General features: G+C 38.1%; 1 protein-coding gene across 5 annotated transcripts in view; it reads left to right on the forward strand.

Moving 5' to 3' along the window:
- The window catches only part of LOC126175748 (cyclin-dependent kinase 12), a 179,395-nt gene that overhangs the window by 93,704 nt on the left and 64,915 nt on the right, over window positions 1-20,776 (forward strand). The window contains exon 14 of one of the 5 annotated variants that reach the window (XM_049922714.1): window positions 17,552-17,577. The exons of 3 other annotated variants lie outside the window; for them this stretch is intronic. In XM_049922714.1, the coding sequence (XP_049778671.1) occupies window positions 17,552-17,562 (11 nt within the window). In that variant the 3' untranslated portion in view covers window positions 17,563-17,577. Of the gene's footprint in view, window positions 1-8,165; window positions 8,933-17,551; window positions 17,578-20,776 lie in introns of those variants that run through there. One more of the 5 variants, XM_049922713.1, reaches the window with a different exon arrangement.

Below are 20,776 nucleotides of genomic sequence, written 5' to 3' on the forward strand. Positions count from 1 at the left end.
TGTTCTGCGTTAGGAGGTGTAGTACATCCCAACACGTGTGGTTTGTACTTGCTAAGATAATCTGCTTACGGCCTTGCTGCAATGGTAACTCCGGTTCCTGTCAGATCACTGAAGCTAAGCACTGTCGAGCTGGGCTAGCACTTGGATGGGTGACCATTCGGTCTGCCGAGCGCTGTGGGCAAGTGGGGTGCACTCAACCCCTGTGAGGCAAACTGAGGACTGTGAGGCAAACTGAGGAGCTACTTGATTGAGAAGTAATGGCTCTGGTCTCGTAAACTGACATACAACGGGGAGAGTGATGTGCTGATGACATGCTCCTCCATATCCACATGCAGTGATGCCTGTGGGCTGATGATGACATGATGGTCAGTCAGTACCATTGGGCCTTCATGTGGGTGGAGTTTAGTTTAGTTTTAAGATATCTGCATTACAAACTATCATGTTTGTTCTTGTAACATCAGTTATCTGTGTCATCTGGCTTTTTGTGCATATTGACAGATTATGCTTCCCTGATTGGATCATGGAGTGGGCTTTTTCAATTATTTCTTGATATTGTACATGGAAATTTTATAAACAAAAGTTAACATGTAACATAACACTATGGAAAGTGCTCAGACTGTGACAGAAAATATTTTATTCTGTGGAATGGCTTTGCGCAAAGCTTGAAGGTTGACTTAAAACGAAATACAGGGCTAAAGTGTACAGCAAATGCATTGCACTCTGGCAGAAAAGCAGGCAAATTTATGCCATATGCTATGGAAAGTTACTTTGCTGGTGTAGTGTTCTGTGCTCATTAAGTGCAGCTCAGCAGCTCCTTGTGCTGTATAAACAAAACAGAAATTCTCATTTTTAATTTTTTTTCCTTTGGAAGGGAAGAGGAATATCTGATTACAATAGAAAAAAGTTAATATAGAACGTATCTTTTGTAATGTCAGCACTTCAAATAATTTGCAAGTGGATTAAAGACGTTAAAATGATTTTTTTAGAGTAATCTATTGAGATATTAACCTAATTATGATTTTTAAAAACAGTGGTGCTTGAAAGTAGTAACGTAGTATTGTATCACTCGTCAATATTGGTAGTGAAAATATTCTGAAAATAGGCAGGAAATTTTATAAACGTAAGTAAACATGTAAACATAACTTAATAGAATGTAAAGTGCTCAGTTTGTATAATCTTGCTGTTCACATTTACCACAACAGGAGTAATTTGTTCTGTGCAATGGCCTTGGGAAAAACTTGGAGGTTGAGTTCAAAAAATGAAATAGAGGACTGTAGTGTACAACAAATGTGCTGCACTCTTGCAGAAAACAAGGGAAGAAGGATGGTAATAAAAAGAGCGGTACCAAGAGGAAGTGAGAAATTTTGTGAACGAAAAGCAATTGCAAGTCATTAGAAGAAGACACAGGTCACACTCATCTACAAGATGGGTAGCAGAAGCAAGCCACACTACTACTATCCAGTTTCATTGATTTCCATCTGTAATAGAGTCCTAGAACATATTCAAAGCATAAAATAATGATTGACAACCTCTATAGTAACCAGCATGGGTTCTGGGAAAAAAAAAAAAAAAAAAAAAAAAAAAAAAAAAAAAAAAAAAAAAAAAAAATTGATTGGGCGAGACCCAGTTTGCGCTTTTGTCACATGATGTCTTCAAAGCTGATGCAGTATTTGTTGACTCCCAAAAGCGTGTAACTCAGTTCCACACCACTGATTATGGTTTTATGTCATATGAAACTAACTTTATTACTGAATTGTGACGATTCTTTGGTTGGGAGGAAACAGCATATTATCTGAGATAGAGAGTCACCAACAGAAGCAGAATTAACTTAAGGTATGCCGAGGAAAGTGGGTTGGAACCCTTGTTGTTTGTTTTGTATATTAATTTTCTGTCAGGCAATATTAACAACTACTTTAATAATGAAGAACTGAAAATAGGTGCATAAATGCTCAGTCAGATCTTGATAAGATTTCAAAGTGGTGCAGAGATTGGCAACTTGTTTTAAATGTTCAGAAATGTTAAGTTGTGCACTTGAGTGTAACAGTTTGTAGGAATGTGAAATGGAACAATCGCACAGTCTCGGTCATAGGTAAGGCAGACAGCAACTAAGAGACTGATTCATTGGCAGGATACTGAGAAAGTGTAGTCAGTTTGCAAAGGAGAATGACTACAAATCACATGTACGTCCCATCTTCGGACATTGCTCAAGTATGTGGAACCCGTATGAAAAAGGATTAAAGAGGGATAATGAATGTATATGAAGTAGGTCAGCACAGATGATCACAGGTTTGTTTCACTCATGGGAAAACGCCAATAAAATGCTGAAAAACTTGAATTTACTGACACTTGAAAGATAAACACTAATTAAATGAAAAATCAGGAGATACTCTTTAGCCTAGTACCTTTTTCATTGGGACTGCAAAGACAAGGTGATATTAAATGCAGCATTCACAGCAACTTGTAAGCAGCCATTCTTCCCACCCCAGATATTTAATTACAATGGAAATAAACCCTGACATCTGGTATAATGTTTAGTACTCTCTGTCATGCACTTCATAGTGATTTGCAGAGTATGTATGTAGATGTAGAGTTAATGGTGAGAGGTCAATATGAATGGGATAGGGTGAGACTTACACGTCATTAGAGCTTGTAAATAATGTTATCCAATTTACCAATAACTCAGAGTCCTTTTCTAAAAACGTGGTGCTAGAACATTTCCAGTACCTGTTAACCCCAACTGCACACCCTTCAGCTGCCTTTCCATATCCCACCTGTTTTAGCTGCTCCTCAGTATTGGCTTTTACAATTAATGTTTAAGATCTCAGTATCTGCGCCCTTGATGTTTTAGTGTGGAACTGGAAGACTGGCAACTAGTATAATAGATGAAGGGAGAGCCACTTTGAAATGTTGCATCATTTTGATGAACTCAAGGACTGGAAATGCAAGAACTTTATGTTAGCTGAATTTGTTACAAATACAAGATCATATACAGCAGATGGTGTGCTTGCCACATCTGTGATTAGTCTATGCGGTAATGAATATTTAAAGCATTTGGTGCAAAAAATGATTTCCGTAGCAAATTCCTGAATTATCACAAATGCCATGTACGACTTTCACATGAATATGCAGTTTGAATTTTTGTTACAATGTTTCAATCTTCAGTGTTATTCTTGGTGTTACCATTTTGTGCTGCCAACTGGTAAACAATCTTGAAACAAAAATGACACTACTTCATAGGTCAAATTTGGCTGCCATTTCCATAAATTGTGGAAAGTGCTTTTGGCTGAGATGGAAAAACTGCAGAATCATACAGTGATTTGTTTTTAAATATGAAAAATGCCAAGATAAAAGTGAATTTGAATGCTGATTATTTTGGCCTTTGTCCTCCAATGTAAATGATTGGACATGGTTTGTGCAGATGTATTTACTGAAGAAAGCATTGAAACAGTCCTCAAAACAATTCTTACTGATTTTTTGAGGAAAAAAAAGAGCATGAAATACCAAAGGCCATAGATTTGTCAATTGGAATGTCAGCTAACATTTCACTTGATCAGTTGGCGATAAACTGGGTACCACTATCGCTGAATATCGACCACAATGGGGTGTAGGTTTCAACATCAAAGTTATGTTTGGAGCAATGTAACTGAGGTCTGGAAAACATTTTATGGTTGTGTTGTTACCATCAACGAGACCAATATTCATCATTATAACTCATAAATCTAGCAACAGTGAAAAGGATTTGCCCCAAAGAAAGTGCAGATTGTCCCATTTGCCAGAAACGTTACGGTGATAACTTTTGGGCTGTAAAGTGCATCATACTCTATGGATTTCATAGAAAAAGAGTAACAATCACTGGACAATAATACTGTGAGGCATTATACTGCTTTGACAAGAAATGGAAGAAAATGCTGTCCTGTTTGGTGAAGAAAAAAGTGCTGTTTTGCTGGCAAATGTGGCAACACATTCATCTACATTTGTTGCCACAATACTGCGTGAACTGCATTATGAACTGCTGTTGCATTTACCTTATTTGCCCAGCCTGGCTGCCCTGCAGTTCCGTCTTGCTTCTACATGAAGAAATGGCCCACAGGTTAAAAAGTAAGATTTGAGGTTTTAAAAATATGATTGAGACATTAGAGAAAATGTATGAAGCTAAAAGAAGAGACTGTTGGAAAATAATGTCTTCTTTGGAGGAGGGGGGTGGGGGGGTTTCAGTCATATCTTTGTTCCCAACATAGGTGCTTGTTGAATTGTTGAATCGCCCTGTGTACGTGCTTCCAATCACCCAGTGGTCAGCAGTCTAAGAGTTTTTGGTTCTTATACCCCCCCCCCCCCCCCTCCATGAACGATGGACCTAGCCGTTGGTGGGGAAGCTTGCGTGCCTCAACGATACAGATAGCCGTACTGTAGGTGCAACCACAATAGAGGGATATCTATTGAGAGGCCAGACAAACGTTAGGTTCCTGAAGAGGGGCAGCAGCCTTTTCAGTAGTTGCAGGGGCAACAGTCTGGATGATTGACTGATCTGGCCCTGTAACCCTAACCAAAACGGCCTTGCTGTTTTGGTACTGCGAACGGCTGAAAGCAAGGGGAAACTACAGCCGTAATTTTTCCCGAGGACATGCAGCTTTACTGTATGATTAAATGATGATGGCGCCCTCTTGGGTAAAATATTCTGGAGGTAAAATAGTCCTCCATTCGGATCTCCAGGCGGGGACTACTCAAGAAGACATCGTTACCAGGAGAAAGAAAACTGGCATTCTACGGATCGGAGCACGGAATGTCAGATCCCTTAATCGGGCAGGTAGGTTAGAAATTTAAAAAGGGAAATGGATAGGTTAAAGTTAGATATAGTGGGAATTAGTGAAGTTCGGTGGCAGGAGGAACAAGACTTTTGGTCAGGTGAATACAGGGTTATAAATACAAAATCAAATATGGGTAATGCAGGAGTAGGTTTAATAATGAATAGGAAAATAGGAATGCACGTAAGCTACTACAAACAGCATAGTGAACGCATTATTGTGGCCAAGATAGATACGAAGCTCACGCCTACCACAGTAGTACAAGTTTACATGCCAACTAGCTCCGCAGATGATGAAGAGATTGATGAAATCTATGATGAGATAAAAGAAATTATTCAGATAGTGAAGGGAGACGAAAATTTAATAGTCATGGGTGACTGGAACTCGATAGTAGAAAAAGGAAGAGAAGGAAACGTTGTAGGTGAATACGGAATGGGAGTAAGGAATGATAGAGGAAGCCGCCTGGTAGAATTTTGCACAGAGCATAACTTAATCATAGCTAACACTTGGTTCAATATTCATGAAAGAAGGTTGTATACATGGAAGAAGCCTGGAGATACTGGAAGGTCGCAGATAGATTATATAATGGTAAGACAGAGATACAGGAACCAGGTTTTAAATTGTAAGACATTTCCAGGGGCAGATGTGGACTCTGACCACAATCTATTGGTTATGAACTGTAGATTAAAACTGAAGAAATTGCAAAAAGGTGGGAATTTAAGGAGATGGGACCTGAATAAACTGAAAGAACCAGAAGTTGTACAGAGTTTCAGGGAGAGCATAAGGGAGCACTTGACAGGAATGGGGGAAAGAAATACAGTAGAAGAAGAATGTGTAGCTTTGAGGAATGAAATAGTGAAGGCAGCAGAGGATCAAGTAGGTAAAAATACGAGGGCTAGTAGAAATCCTTGGGTAACAGAAGAGATACTGAATTTAATTGATGAAAGGAGAAAATATAAAAATGCGGTAAATGAAGCAGGCAAAAAGGAATACAAACGTCTCAAAAATGGGATTGACAGGAAGTGCAAAATGGCTAAGCAGGGATGGCTAGAGGACAAATGTAAGGATGTAGAGGCTTATCTCATGGGGGGTAAGATAGATACTGCCTACAGGAAAATTAAAGAGACCTTTGGAGAAAAGAGAACCACTTGCATGAATATCAAGGGCTCAGATGGAAACCCAGTTCTAAGCTAAGAAGGGAAAGCAGAAAGGTGGAAGGAGTATATAGAGGGTCTATATAGGGGCGATGTTCTTGAGGACAATGTTATGGAAATGGAAGAGGAGGTAGATGAAGATGAAATGGGAGTTATGATACTGCGTGAAGAGTTTGACTGAGCACTGAAAGACCTGAGTCGAAACAAGGCCCTGGGAGTAGACAACATTCCATTAGATCTACTGACAGCCTTGGGAGAGCCAGTTCTGACAAAACTCTACCATCTGGTGAGCAAGATGTATGAGACAGGCGAAATTCCCTCAGACTTCAAGAAGAATATAATAATTCCAATCCCAAAGAAAGCAGGTGTTGACAGATGTGAAAATTACCGAACTATCAGTTTAATAAGTTACAGCTGCAAAATACTAACGTGAATTCTTTACAGACGAATGGAAAAACTGGTAGAAGCCGACCTCGTGGAAGATCAGTTTCGATTCCGTAGAAATGTCGGAACACGTGAGGCAATACTGACCCTACGACTTATCTTAGAAGAAAGATTAAGGAAAGGCAAACCTACGTTTCTAGCATTTGTAGACTTAGAGAAAGCTTTTGACTATGTTGACTGGAATACTCTCTTTCAAATTCTGAAGGTGGCAGGGTTAAAATACAGGGAGCGAAAGGCTATTTACAATTTGTACAGAAACCAGATGGCAGTTATAAGAGTTGAGGGACATAAAAGGGAAGCAGTGGTTGGGAAGGGAGTTGAACAGAATGGACAGTGTCTTGAAAGGGGGGTATAAGATGAACATCAACAAAAGCAAAACGAGGATAATGGAATGTAGTCGAATTAAGTCGGGTGATGCTACGGGAATTAGATTAGGAAGTGAGACGCTTAAAGTAGTAAATGAGTTTTGCTATTTGGGGAGAAAAATAACTGATGATGGTTGAAGTAGAGAGGATACAAAATGTAGACTGGCAGTGGTAAGGAAAGCGTTTCTGAAGAAGAGAAATTAGTTAACATCGAGTATAGATTTGTTAAAAAGTTGTTTCTGAAAGTTATTGTATGGAGTGTAGCCATGTATGGAAGTGAAACATGGACGATAAATAGTTTAGACAAGAAGAGGATAGAAGCTTTTGAAATGTGGTGCTACAGAAGAATGCTGAAGATTAGATGGGTAGATCACGTAACTAATGAGGAGGTATTGAATAGAATTGGGGAGAAGAGGAGTTTGTGGCACAACTTGACTAGAAGAAGGGATCGGTTGGTAGGACATGTTCTGAGGCATCAAGTGATCGCCAATTTAGTACTGGAGGGCAACATGAAGGGTAAAAATCGTAGAGGGAGACAAAGAGATGAATACACTAAGCAGATTCAGAAGGGTGTAGGCTGCGGTAGGTACTGGGAGATGAAGAGGCTTGCACAGGATAGAGTAGCGTGGAGAGCTGCATCAAACCAGTCTCAGGGCTGAAGACCACAACAACAACAACAATATAAAACCTTTTTTTTTTCCATTTGCCTTGTTGAGAAGATATTCAGAAATGCTGAGTTTTCTATGACAGTGCATTTGTGCAATTAAGGCTTTGCTGTTTCCAATGACACTGTGTTATCTAGAAGTGTATGAAGAAAAGTAATCATGGCAGTAATAACAGTTCTTATTAAAACGTTCCTCTCTGTAGCATTGAGTTTAGTATTTCTTCTACTGAAGGTTTTGATGTTTTCCCCACCTGTGGCTTTTATTGTCGTGGTCACAGTTGTGACTGACTTAGGTACCCCTTCCAGATTTGTGACTTGTCACTGATGCACCAGTCAAGTGGGAATCAAAAATCGATGCTGATTGAAAGCCTGAAAAATCTGACTTGACGATATGTTAATAAAATGTTACAATGATTGTGGATGTATGGCAAGAGGAGAGAAGCCAATCACAAAGTCTGTAAACTAGGGATAAGATGGAAACAAGCTCTGAAATTATAACAATATGAGTTAGTTTGGATATCTACTCACCATATAGAGGAGATGTACAGGCACATTTAAAAAGTAAGGTAGGTTGTAGGACTCTTATCTGAGAGTGCTTCAGACGTAGAAAACATGCACACGAATCCGTGTCCCCCTCCCCCCAAAATCCACCAAGCTATGAGGGTAGTCATAAAGCATTAATTTTTTTTCTTGATAAAATAATGAAACAGATTTTTTTTGTTTTGTTTATTTGCAGTACATATCTGCAGTCCTGGTACACATTGAGTTTTCCATTCTACAGTACCATAGCACACTGCTAGAGGAATCAAAATAAAGTGGTTCATTGACAAAGCAAAGGATCGTGTGGCAATTCATTTTCTGTATTTTAATGGGAACAGTGCTACATTAATCCATTCTGAGTGAGTGGGAGTGTACGGCAACAATACAACATCATACGACACAGTGATGTGATGGTGTAGACATTTACGTCCACTGTCATCAAACAAGTCTGAAAGGCAAGGAACAAAATGGCACATCATCTTGTTATGAAGAAATGAGAATTGCAGGAGAGGTGGAGGCCCTGATGCTTGAAGACCAGTCTATCACAGTTGGGACAATAGTGAAAATCATTCATAGGTCAGTTTCATTGTACATGAATTTTGCCACCCTCTGTATCTGCAACTGCTTGCACCCGTTCAGAAATCCTGTTGAATCAAGGCAGCAAGGGAAAAGTAACTGTGTTAGGTCAGTCCAGATGACTTCCTTATCTACTTAGTCACCGTTGATGAGTGCCGAGTGTATCTCTATGACTTTGAGACAAGAAGGACTAACTTTGATGCAACATATTTTTGTTTGACCTCTACCAGTAACATATCTCAAACACCATTTTTGAGAGTTATTTCAGAATTATCCCCATGTCATTTTTTACTTGTACTGACAGAGACTGTGTCTCATAAGAGTTTTACTAGGTTGCTCAGAGAATGAAAAAATAAAAGTCAATTAATTATTATTTTACGATCTATATTATCTCTTACAGTTATATCCTATTATGTAAGTCACTAAGCCATATAATCAAATGGACCAGTTAATTCGAATAGTGTTTGCTGCATACCGCTATTACAAAATAAACTACTAATTAAAGTACATTAAATCTGTATTCATTATCTGATTACCAGTGTAAACATTATTGCTGTTGCTGGTGTAACTATTATCACTATAATTACAACTATTACCATTATATGTCTCTCATTAGTTTATTCGTTATGGATACCATTTCCTTGTAGAAAAACATATTTAAACACATTTAGGAATATGTATCACCGCTAGACCCAACAGAAAGCTACATGAGTCAACAGCTACAGTAAATTGCTTACATAAGGCTTGGGTTGGCATGTTAGTGCAATTTCCCATTGGCCTACATTTTGTGTTGTACCATCACAGAACCTGTTTACTGGAAAGTTTCACTCTTACTCAATATAGACTCCTGTAAATAGTTCTATTCGGTGGTCAGTGAGCTCACGTATCCTCTCTGCAGAATATTGACTGACAGTAAATGTAAATCACTATGAAATGATTGCAATGTTATCCCTAGCCTCCCCCCCCCCCCCCCCCCCCCCCCCCCCCCTCTGTTACAACAGTATTGTTGTCCGAGTGAAAGCAGTTTGCTACTTTGAAATCTAGCATCCCTACTGTGACTTGTTGCATCTACATAGAGAGGAAAGTGCTATACTCTGTGTTCTGAATTATCCACGATATAGCTATTGTTTGTCTGTCTTTAATGATTTTATTCAAGTGATCATATATAGGCTGCTTCCAATCAGTTAGTGGCTTAAACAGTTTGACAGGTTAAAGAAGCTAAATGTTCATTTCTCCTGACTGTTATGCAGAAATATGTATGGTTTTCCACCCCTTTATTAAAATGCCATTCTGTCTACCACAGTTACAGTATGCAATATCTTTTTATTTTTTAATTTTTTTATACATATATCTGTATGAGTCTCCAATCCAAGTATTTTATGCACTTGTGTTTGATTGACATTCTTGAATCAATAGAAGGAGCATCTTTCCCTGATCTTCATATGTAACAGATGTATTGTCAATGTGAAAGCTACATTGGTGTAATAAAGAGAGCACATGCTAACTTAAACAGTGCTGAAGATGCAAGCTATCGGCCCAGATAGTAGCCCTGTACCACACAGCAGATCCCAGTATAGATCGTTGGCATGACTGCAGTCATCTAAGAGTACACTGGAACCTTCGATCACTGTCTTCCTTTCTTCATGTTCAATACCTGCTTTTAATCCCAGTTGTTATGGATGCCGCTCACACCAGTAATATTCCGAGATTGATTGCATGAGTGTTTTATAAACAATCTCCTTTATAGATTGATTGCATTTTCAGGTAGGAAATCTTCCTGCAATATGTCCTTTATTCCTGCAATTCCTCTTGCCTCATCCTTTGCTAGTCCCTGCCCTCCACATACTACCATCTTCCCTGGTCCCTCTCCAACACTACACAGCCTTCTGTTCTGCCAATGCACTGACAGTCTTTTTTTCTCTCCTGTTACTCTTCCACTCCTCCCCACCGTCTTCCAAACCATACTTCCTGACTGCACCTCGCAGCCCTACTCTGTCCCCTCCACGTCTCTGCATGTTCTCCAAAGTAACAGTACACCTTACCCCTCCCCTGCCGTGCTATCCTTACCCCACATCCCATGCCAAATTGCTACTCCCATCAGGTGCAGTTTCAGTCTGTAGTCTGGCTACAGTGCCTGAAGACAAAGGTTGTGTGTAAGTTTTGTTGGTTAAATGTGTTTGTGTTTAATATCTCAGAAGAAGGCCTTTTGGACAAATGCTTAAATGCCTAGTATTATTTTTGTTGTGCCTGTCTGCAACTCTGTGTCTCCTCTATAAGCTGAGCTGCAATCTATCCTTTTCATAACATTGTTGTTATTCCATCCTGTACTTTCCATTGTTTAGTTGGTACACCTGTGTATTTGTAAGAGTTGATTAATTCCAGTTGTCACTCATTGATATTGTACTCATAGGATACTATGTTCTGTATTTTGTGAAGCGCATTTTTGAACATTTAGAACAAGCTGCTAATTTTTACTCCACTTTTAAGTCTTATCAAGATCTGTATTAGTGCAGGATTTTTAAGACAGTATTTCATTATTGATAACTGCATCATCTGTAAAAAGCATGAGGTTAATGTTAATGTAGAGTATAAACAGCAAGGGTTTCAACACACTTTCGGTGTGCAGCCTGAAATTTGATGTGCTTCTGCCAGTGGCTTCTTATCAAAGATAATATGCTGCATCTTCCCTATGAAAAACTTTAGCCTGGTCACAAATTTTATTTGATACCCCATATGATAGTAGTTCTGTAATAAGCATTAGTGAGGTTCTGAGTCAATTACTTTTGCAGAAATTGGACCCATCCATTTTCTAGCAGCTCAATAATTGTAATGATTTATTTTCTTTTGTTACATTGGCGTAGAGTAGGGGTGAGGGGTGAGCACTACATTATTCTTTGAGACAATTATTAAGTAGTATCACTATTCTTATTTTATGCTCGTAGTGAGGTCTTACAGGAATTGTGTTATGTATGGAAATAATATTTCCTTCCTATATAATGATTCCTGTTTCCTTTGAGATATCAGTGTCTGGACTACTAGTTTTTTTATGATGTTAATCACATGAACCAGATGCAATGGAGCAAATTATTACATATTTAAATATTTTATTTGTTATCTTGCTGTTGTTGACTTCATCCCAGAGAATGAGGGTCAATTTTGTGTAATCAATCCTAGTACTGCAGTTTTGCTGTGCCTTTATGACAGTTATACAACTGCATTGAATTATACATTCAATACGTGCTGGTTTGTTTTTACAGTTCATGTAATACTACTGAGCTGTGTTAATTGCAGTGTGAATTCAATACATAGGAAACACTGTTCTAAAGAGAAAAAGAACACTGAGATGAAATGGAGAGTGTAAAATAAAGTAAACAAATTCTCATGTTGCTGGATGGAACATAGTTACTGAGTGAGGTGACATGAGGTTAGCACAGTGGACTCGCTTTTGGGAGTACAATGATCCATATCCATTTCTGACCATTCACATTTAGATTAGCTATGATTCCCCCCAAATTGCCCCAGGTGAATGGTGGGTTTCTTCTTTTGATGAGGTACAGCCAATTTCCTTCCCCATCCTTGACAAAGTCCGAGCTTTTATTCCTCTCTAATGACCTCAAAGTCAACAATATGTTCCCTCCTTCCTTGAACCTAGTTTCATTGTGCAAATTTTTCCTTAACTGTTTCATGTGGAACTTCATGTCATTTAATGTTCTGACACAGTGCTGTGTTAGGTTGCATACTTTTTGTGATTTTGTTATTTGCAAATTATGCTGTCATTGAGAATTGTACAAAGTGAATTTTTCTGTGATAAGTTAGCCTAGCTGTAGAAGTCTCTGACTGAAGTGTCCCTACAAATGTAGAGAATATCTTGTGATGTTGCAGTTTAGCAGGTGAATAAGACAGCTAACCAGTTGCAAAAAATGGTGGTTTTCAACTAACCTTAACTGTGGTTTCAATGGATTTAAACCTGTCTTCTTCAGAAATTACACCATGTATTACAATGAAAACATAATGGACCAATATTATGTGACATACAAAAGCTACTATCTGCAACAAGTGTAGGCATGTCACAAACAACATGATATATACCAACATAGGAAAACTAGTACTTACAAACTTCGCATTACCAAACAGTCAGTCAGTAAAGCGATGTAACATTTCCGCATGAAATGTGTCAGCAAACTTGTAAAAGTTAAGGCCCTTAAAATCAAGGGCTTGTCATATCAGTAAAATCAATCACATAAAATGCCAGACCCTGTTGAGAGCTATATACTGATTGAAGGAGAATGGAGAGTGTGGATACCAGGAAATAAATCATGAGCTGCATGTGCCAATAACATGTATGTTTGGCAGCATAACCAGCCAATGAGCATAAGCACATGAAGTTACTAACAGAATTAAAGAAATACACAATGCCAATAAACGAGTGTAGAATAAAATGTTGAAAAAGACAAATACGTAATAAAATATACTAGCACACATTAAGACCCTTGTAGGACCATTAGTACATTATTGTACAAAAATAATAATATCTGTGTGTAAGTAAGTTATTACAAGCATAATGACAGTAAACAGATTAAGATGACCTATAGTAAATCATTGTACAGGAAGTAATAACACCAGTGCATAAGCACACTATTACACATAATTACAGTAAAGAGCAAAAACTCATAGGTCCCTGTATAGTGAAAAATGTAGAGTAAATGGACTGCTTGCAAAGGCTACCAGCAGTCATATGGAGTGTTTTTTTTATATAAATACAGCATTGGTTTGAAGCCATTAAATAGTTGTCTACAGGTGAGCTGCAACTGATCATTTAGTAAATTCCCATCTCTGCACTCTAGATGTTTATATATATTTAGTTCTCCCCAAAGGTCCATCCTGCACCCTTTGACCTCTGTGAAGATTAGCTGTCTTTTTCCACACTGGCTGTTTATGCCACCAAGCATAAATGTTCATCGGCACTTTTGCCTCAGGATTTGTTTCCTGGTATCTCTGCTCTCCACTCTCCCTCACTTAACAAGTAGCTCTTAACATGTCTGACATTTTATATGATTGATTTTACTGATGTGACAAGCCTTTGATTTTAAGGGCCAACACCTGTTGTAGGTAGTGGTTTCTGTATTACACATAATATTGGTCCATGGTTTTTTTATTGTAATTTATTGTGTTGCACTGTATGCAGGTTTGTTCTTCTGGAAATTACAGGTGTAAATTCTTTGAAACCATAGTTAAAGTTAATTGAAAATCACAATTTATTACAACTGGTTGGCTGCCTTGTTTACTTGCTGTTCTGTAATCATTGCTGAAGTATAGCTTTGTTCAAAATATTGAAGTTCCTGCCTGTCGAGGTATCTAAAGCTGTTTCTAAATATAGGGACATCAAACTGAAAATAGTAGAAACACATACGACCATTGACTTTAATAAACTGTATTTGAAGTCAGACATAATTCCTGATTACATGAAATTGTACATAGATGTGAAGCAGTGTAACAAAGAGCCTTCCATCAAAAGGAAACTAGTGCAGCAAGTCATTTCTGATAAGACAGTACAACTTCACAGAAAGAAAGACAATTTAAATAGTGAAGCCTATTGTTTGCATTTGTTTTTATTTAAATATTTTAAGGAACTTTATAAATTTCAAATTGATTGTATCTGGGATAGTATTAATGATAACAACATAGATAAAATTAGGGCTAGATATGAAAAGAAATTTTAAAAGTCCAGTAATAAAAGTGCCAATGCAGTTAACAATGGTGTGAAGTATCAGTTTTACTATAGGGTGCTTAATTAAACAGACATTACTTTTGCACAGGCTGAGAACAATTTGTTACATAAAAGACTTGAGTACAATCTAATTTTCCAGCTTAAGAAGTTGGGTTGAAATCTCTTAAAACTGGATAAGGTCGATCAGGTCAAAATTGCACGTGAATGCAATAACATAATGGATAAAGAACTCGCAGTGCAGTCTGATGTCTACTGTACTGAACAGGGATAAGTAAGAAGTACTAACTGTAAGCTGAAAGAAAACTATGCTTTAATTTCCAAAGGTGATGAAGGCGCTACTGTTGTCATTGCTCATAAAGAAAGAGTATATTGACAAAACTGTAAAGTTTTTTGAGTATAATGACATCATTGAGGCTACCGTAGATCCAACCGTGGACTTTTAGAAAGAGATTTGGCAAGATTTATATAGTACAGAGAGTTTGTTTTCACAGTTTCAAAAATGTGGCTTATAAATGTGAATGTGAAGCCGCCTCTGCTGAGAAGTCAGTTGAAGTTACATAAACAGGATCACGCAATTCATAATGTGGTGAATGGAATATGTAGTGCCCATCACACACGTTGGCTAGGCATCTTCATTATAAAATTAAAGATTTGTTTGTATTTGAGCAAAACTTTCCTGTTAAAAACAGTAAAGATTTATTTGACAGAATTCAAATAATACAGTGCACAGCTGATATTAGGTTGGTCTCTCTTAATTTTGTCATTCTGTATATGAATGTTCCTATCGATACAGCTATACCCCTTGTTGAGAGGAACCTACTAAAACATAAAAAAAGAATAGAATACAGACTGCTAAACTCATCTGTTTACTGAAAGTTGCTGTCAAATATAATCACTTCACATTTGACTGAAAAATGTATATTCAACCTAACCATTTGGATATGGGGAGTCCACTTGCTGGTGTTTTGGCTGATGTCTTCATCAGCACGCTTGAAAGAACATTCTTCAGTACCAATTTGGCACTACATAAAAAAATTTGTTTTTATGTGAAATACGTTGATGATATTCTTGTCGCATTTGACAGTAATGGTGGTGAGCTGGAGATACTTTTCAATGCATAGAACAACTTCCATGAAGAAAATTGCTTCATAAAAGAACTTCAGAATGAAAAAGGGGAACTAAATTTTCTTGATTTAACAATTTTTGTAGTAAATGCTTCCTTCAAAATATAAACTTCTTCTACAACCAAACTTATTCAGACAATAAGATCCCCACGAACTTCTCCTTTGTTGCCTGCCAGTCAGCTAAATGAGTTAAATGTCATTAAATTGATTGCAGTCAATAACGGGTATGGCCAGAGCATGGTAGGTTACATCTTCAGAAAGAAAACCTCTCAAAAATGTTCAACACTGTACAAAGACCTTTCCTCCCACACTAAGAAATTCATATGCGCTCCCTTCTGAGGAAATGTTTCGTAGAGGGTTAAATGTCTTTTAGCTGTAATGTCTCTTTCCTTGCAGACAATAGTTTGCAGAGAATTCTTTTGCATACAGTGAAAAATACTGGTGGCTTGTTTTCCAATTCAGGTGTCTATAAATTAACCTGCAACAATTGCCCATGCTGAAACTTCCTGGCAGATTAAAACTGTGTGCCCGACCGAGACTCAAACTCGGGACCTTTGCCTTTCGCGGGCAAGTGCTCTACCATCTGAGCTACCGAAGCACGATTCACGCCTGGTACTCACAGCTTTACTTCTGCCAGTATCTCGTCTCCTACCTTCCAAACTTTACAGAAGCTCTCCTGTGAACCATGCAGAACTAGTGCTCCTGAAAGAAAGGATATTGCGGAGACATGGCTTAGCCACAGCCTGGGGGATGTTTCCAGAATGAGATTTTCACTCTACAGCGGAGTGTGCGCTGATATGAAACTTCCTGGCAGATTAAAACTGTGTGCCCGACCGAGACTTGAACTCGGGACCTTTGCTGCACTCCGCTGCAGAGTGAAAATCTCATTCTGGAAACATCCCCCAGGCTGTGGCTAAGCCATGTCTCCGCAATATCCTTTCTTTCAGGAGCACTAGTTCTGCATGGTTCACAGGAGAGCTTCTGTAAAGTTTGGAAGGTAGGAGACGAGATACTGGCAGAAGTAAAGCTGTGAGTACGGGTGTGAGTCGTGCTTCGGTAGCTCAGATGGTAGAGCACTTGCCCGCGAAAGGCAAAGGTCCCGAGTTCGAGTCTCGGTCGGGCACACAGTTTTAATGTGCCAGGAAGTTTCATATCAGTTGACACTCCACTGCAGAGTGAAAATCTCATTCTGGAATGGCCCATGCTATTACATTGGTCAGACAGGCAGAGCTGTGAAGTCAATATATAAAGAGCATCTGTTAGGAAAGAAAGGAGCAAACATACATAACTCTATGTTTGCTGAACATCTACTGATTGCCAACCACACTCCAAAAAATTTGGGAGACACAGCTATTGTTCACACAGAAGTCAAAGGGTGCAGGAGGGACCTTCAGGAAGAACTAGAGATCTACAAACGTCTAGAGTGCAGAGATGAGAATTTACTAAATGATCAGCTGCAGCTTGTCTGTAGACAACTTTTTGATGGGTTCAAACCCATGCTGTTTGCAAAAAAAATCTTCAGATGTCAGCTGGTAACCTTTGCGAGTGGTTCATTTCCTCAGAATTCTATTATACAATTTTGTGCATACAGGTTCATTTCTCAGTTTATGTTGTACTAGGATACTGATGCCACCCACTCTTGTTATGTTTGTTACTGTACAGGGACCTACAAATTTTTCCTCTTTACTGTCATTATATTTAATAGTGTGCTTATGCACTGGCATTATTACTTTCTGTATGATGATGTACTGAGGTCATATTAATCTGTTTGCTGTCACTATGCTTGGAATAACCTACTTATGCACAGACATTATTATTTTTGTACGATAATGTACTGATGGTACTATGAGGATCTTAATGTATGCTAGTATATTTTATTTTGTGTTTGTATTTTTCAACATTTAATTCTATACTCCTTTATCACATTGTGTATTTCTGTAATATTGTTGGTAAATTTAATGCTCTTATGCTTACTGGCTGTTTATGCTGCCAAGCATAATGTTATCGACACACATGCCTCCCAATTTGTTTACTGATATCCACGCTCTCCCTCAGTCAGCATATAGGTCTTAACATGGTCTAGCATTTTATGTGATTGATATTACTGATATGACAATCCCTTCATTTTAAGGGCCTTAACTTTTACTTGTACAGATCATTGCTGACACATTTCATGGGGAAATGTTACATCACTTTAGTGACTGACTGTGTGCTAATGTGAAGTTTGTAAGTACTAGTTTTCCTATGTTGGTATATATCACGTTGTTTGTGACATACCTACACGTGTTGTAGGTCCATGATGTTTTGATTGTAATTTATGGTGTCATAATGTATGCAGGTTTGTTGTCCTTCTGAAGAAGATGAGTTTAAATCTGTTGAAACCATAGTTAAAGGTAATTGAAAACAACAGATTATTGCAACTGATTGGCTGTCATATTCACCTGCTCTTCTGCAACCGTTGCTGAAGTACAACCATGTTGAAAATATTGTTACAGTTTTCTACTTTTGCATTTTTGCTGGATTTTCCTTTACTTCATTTTTACGGTAGATTTCCTTTTTGTTTGGTTTGAAATTGCATAATTTATTTCATTAATGTTTATTTAAATTTACCCAGTTTTTGGCCCTGTATATTAAAGTTACGTACTATTCAGGGAGTCATTAGCAGAAAATGCGTTAGTTGATACAACATAGTGGCAACCAGAACAGGGAGAAAAATATTATTTTGCTGTATTTATGATGAAGTGTAATAAATATTGTTGTGATGCCACATTTGCAATAATTATTTGTTTTTGGTTTACATTATTTATTTTTTGCTGGTTACAACATCAGATTTTCTTGCTTTTTTTTAGTTAGGTTTTTTTTCCCTTGGTGATAATACTGCATCCTTTCAAGTGTAAGGTTAGGATCTTTTGTGTAGTTAATGATCCTTGAGAAGCAAAGAAGTTGTTCAATTTATGATGAGAATGATGTGTATTTTGATCTTCACCTGTTGACTGAACTACACAGGCATTTTGCTAGGATGAATAATGAAAAACAACTCCAGGAGCTGTTGAGAACTTTATTGATTCCTGTAGTGGATTTGTCTTTTATATTAAGACAATGCCAATGGTTCTGAAAACTGCCATAATTATTATAGACATAAAAACATTGTATATAACATAAGATAGAGAACAAGGCTCACATTATGAACAGTTTAAGTACAGATAAAGTATAAAACTTACATTATGCTGTAGAGAAGCCACATCCAAATGAGAAAAGTGCAAGTCATGTGAGAAACATGAGCATTACTGATAACTTTGTTTAGAGTTACTCTGCAAATGCGGAGCTATATCTACATGTTTGTAAATATGATCTGTAAGTAGTCCATGTGGACACAAACTATGCCAATTCCCTCTGCAGTTTCCAAAAGTTCAACTTTTGCATACTAGAGGATATAATTTTGCACTTGGCTTGGTTGCCCTATCCAGTGCTACTATTTTTACAATTTTATATTATATCTAAAAAGAACTATACGTTGCCTTTATAATGAAAAATATAAATTGCTACCCACCAAACAATGGATAATCCTGGATGGAATGTAACAATATTATGAAAATGGCAGTTGCTACTCATCATATAGCACAGGTGCTGAGTCACTGATAGGTACAACAAAAACACATGACTACGACTACGAACAGCAGTACATGATGGGAGAGGCAACTGGTTTGGGGTAAGGAAGAGGCTAGGGCGGGGAGGGGAAGGGTAGTAGGGTAAGGGTGGAGGACAGTAAAGTGCTGCTGGGGAGTGTGCAGGAACGAGGTGGAGAAAGGATAGGGCAGCTAGGTACAGTCAGGAGGTTAGACGGAGGGTGGGGAGAGAGGAGTGGGGGTGGGAGTAGCGGAAAAAGGAGAAAAGTAAAAAGACTGGGTGCATTGGTTGAATAGAGGGCTGTGGAGTGCTGGATTGGGAACAGGGAAGGGGCTAGATGGGTAAGGACAGTGACTAGTGAAGGTTGAGGCCAGGAGGGTTATGGTAAAGTAGGATATATTGCAGGGAGCTTTCCCATCTGCACAATTCAGAAAAGCTCATGTTGGTGGGAAGGATCCAGATGGCACAGGCTGTGAAGCAGTCATTGAAATGAAGAATGTTGTGTTGAGAAATGTTTTCAGCAACAGGGTTGTCCTGTTGTTTTTTGGCCACAGTTTGTCAGTGGCCATTCATATGGACAGGCAAATTGTTGGTTGTCTTGCCCACGTAGAATTTAGGACAGTGGTCGTAGCTTAGCTTGTAGGTCACATGGCTCAACTGGAGCAGTTTCTCATTCATTGCCAAAAGAGCTGCGGAACCAGCACACGGAGAAACTAATTTTTAGGATGAGTTAGCATCACCTTGCAAACAGAAATGAAAATACACTGAAGAGAGCAGGTGCTGATTGAATTGGTATATGATCATTACGTTTTGCTGATGATATTAAATTTACTTTGCCATATTTTAGCCCACTCTTAGCACTAAATGCAGTGTGTATGTGGCTGTTACTAACACTTATTAAATTACAAAACAGGTAGAATGCCTTGTCATTACTTACCTTTGGGAAGTGAAATTCCAGGCACTGCTGGTAGAGACACTAAAAAATGGAAAATATTGATCAACAATGTACCTTCCTTTTGCTAATATTAACTAGTATGTATAGACGTGTAAGTAACTCTTTTGTTTCCTGTAAATAGCACAGTCTTCTCTCCATTTAAGCCTAATACCATAATATGAGTACATCCAATAATTGCTGTGGCTGAAGACTGACTACATGAATACAAAATGAATGTGGTTTCTGTGTTATCATCTTCTTCATATCTGTGAGGTGTATTTAAGGCACAAAGGGTAAATGGTTCAGAATTATTTAATGTGGATATAGTGGAACTGAAGAACTGTTCCTTTTATGGCTGTCCACCAACCTTTCTTTTGGCAGAATGTAATACTTTCAGTTCTAAAAAGGGAAAATGCTTACAAGTGTGAATATTACTGATCTGTCAGAGTAATAACTTGTGGTTGCAAAATATTGATACAAATTATTGGAGAAGAATGGAAAACTTGCAGAAGTGAACCTTGGGTAGATCAGTTTGGGTTCTGGATTAATGTAGGATTACATGAGGGAATACTGATTATAAAACTTATCTTACAAGATATACTGAAGAAAGGCAAACCTATGTTTATAGCATTTGTAAACTTAGAGAAAGCTTTTGACAATGTTGACTGGCATACTGCCTTTGAAATTCTGTAGGTGTCAGAAATAAAATACAGGGAGTGAAAAATTATGTGCTATCTGTACAGAAACCAGACTACCATTATAAGTTGAAGGACGTGAAAGGGTAGTGTTGGTTCCGTTGGGGGCATGACAGGTTTGTA

This window comes from Schistocerca cancellata, chromosome 3 (genome assembly GCF_023864275.1).
Source record: "Schistocerca cancellata isolate TAMUIC-IGC-003103 chromosome 3, iqSchCanc2.1, whole genome shotgun sequence".
NCBI classification, from domain to species: Eukaryota; Metazoa; Arthropoda; class Insecta; order Orthoptera; family Acrididae; genus Schistocerca; species Schistocerca cancellata.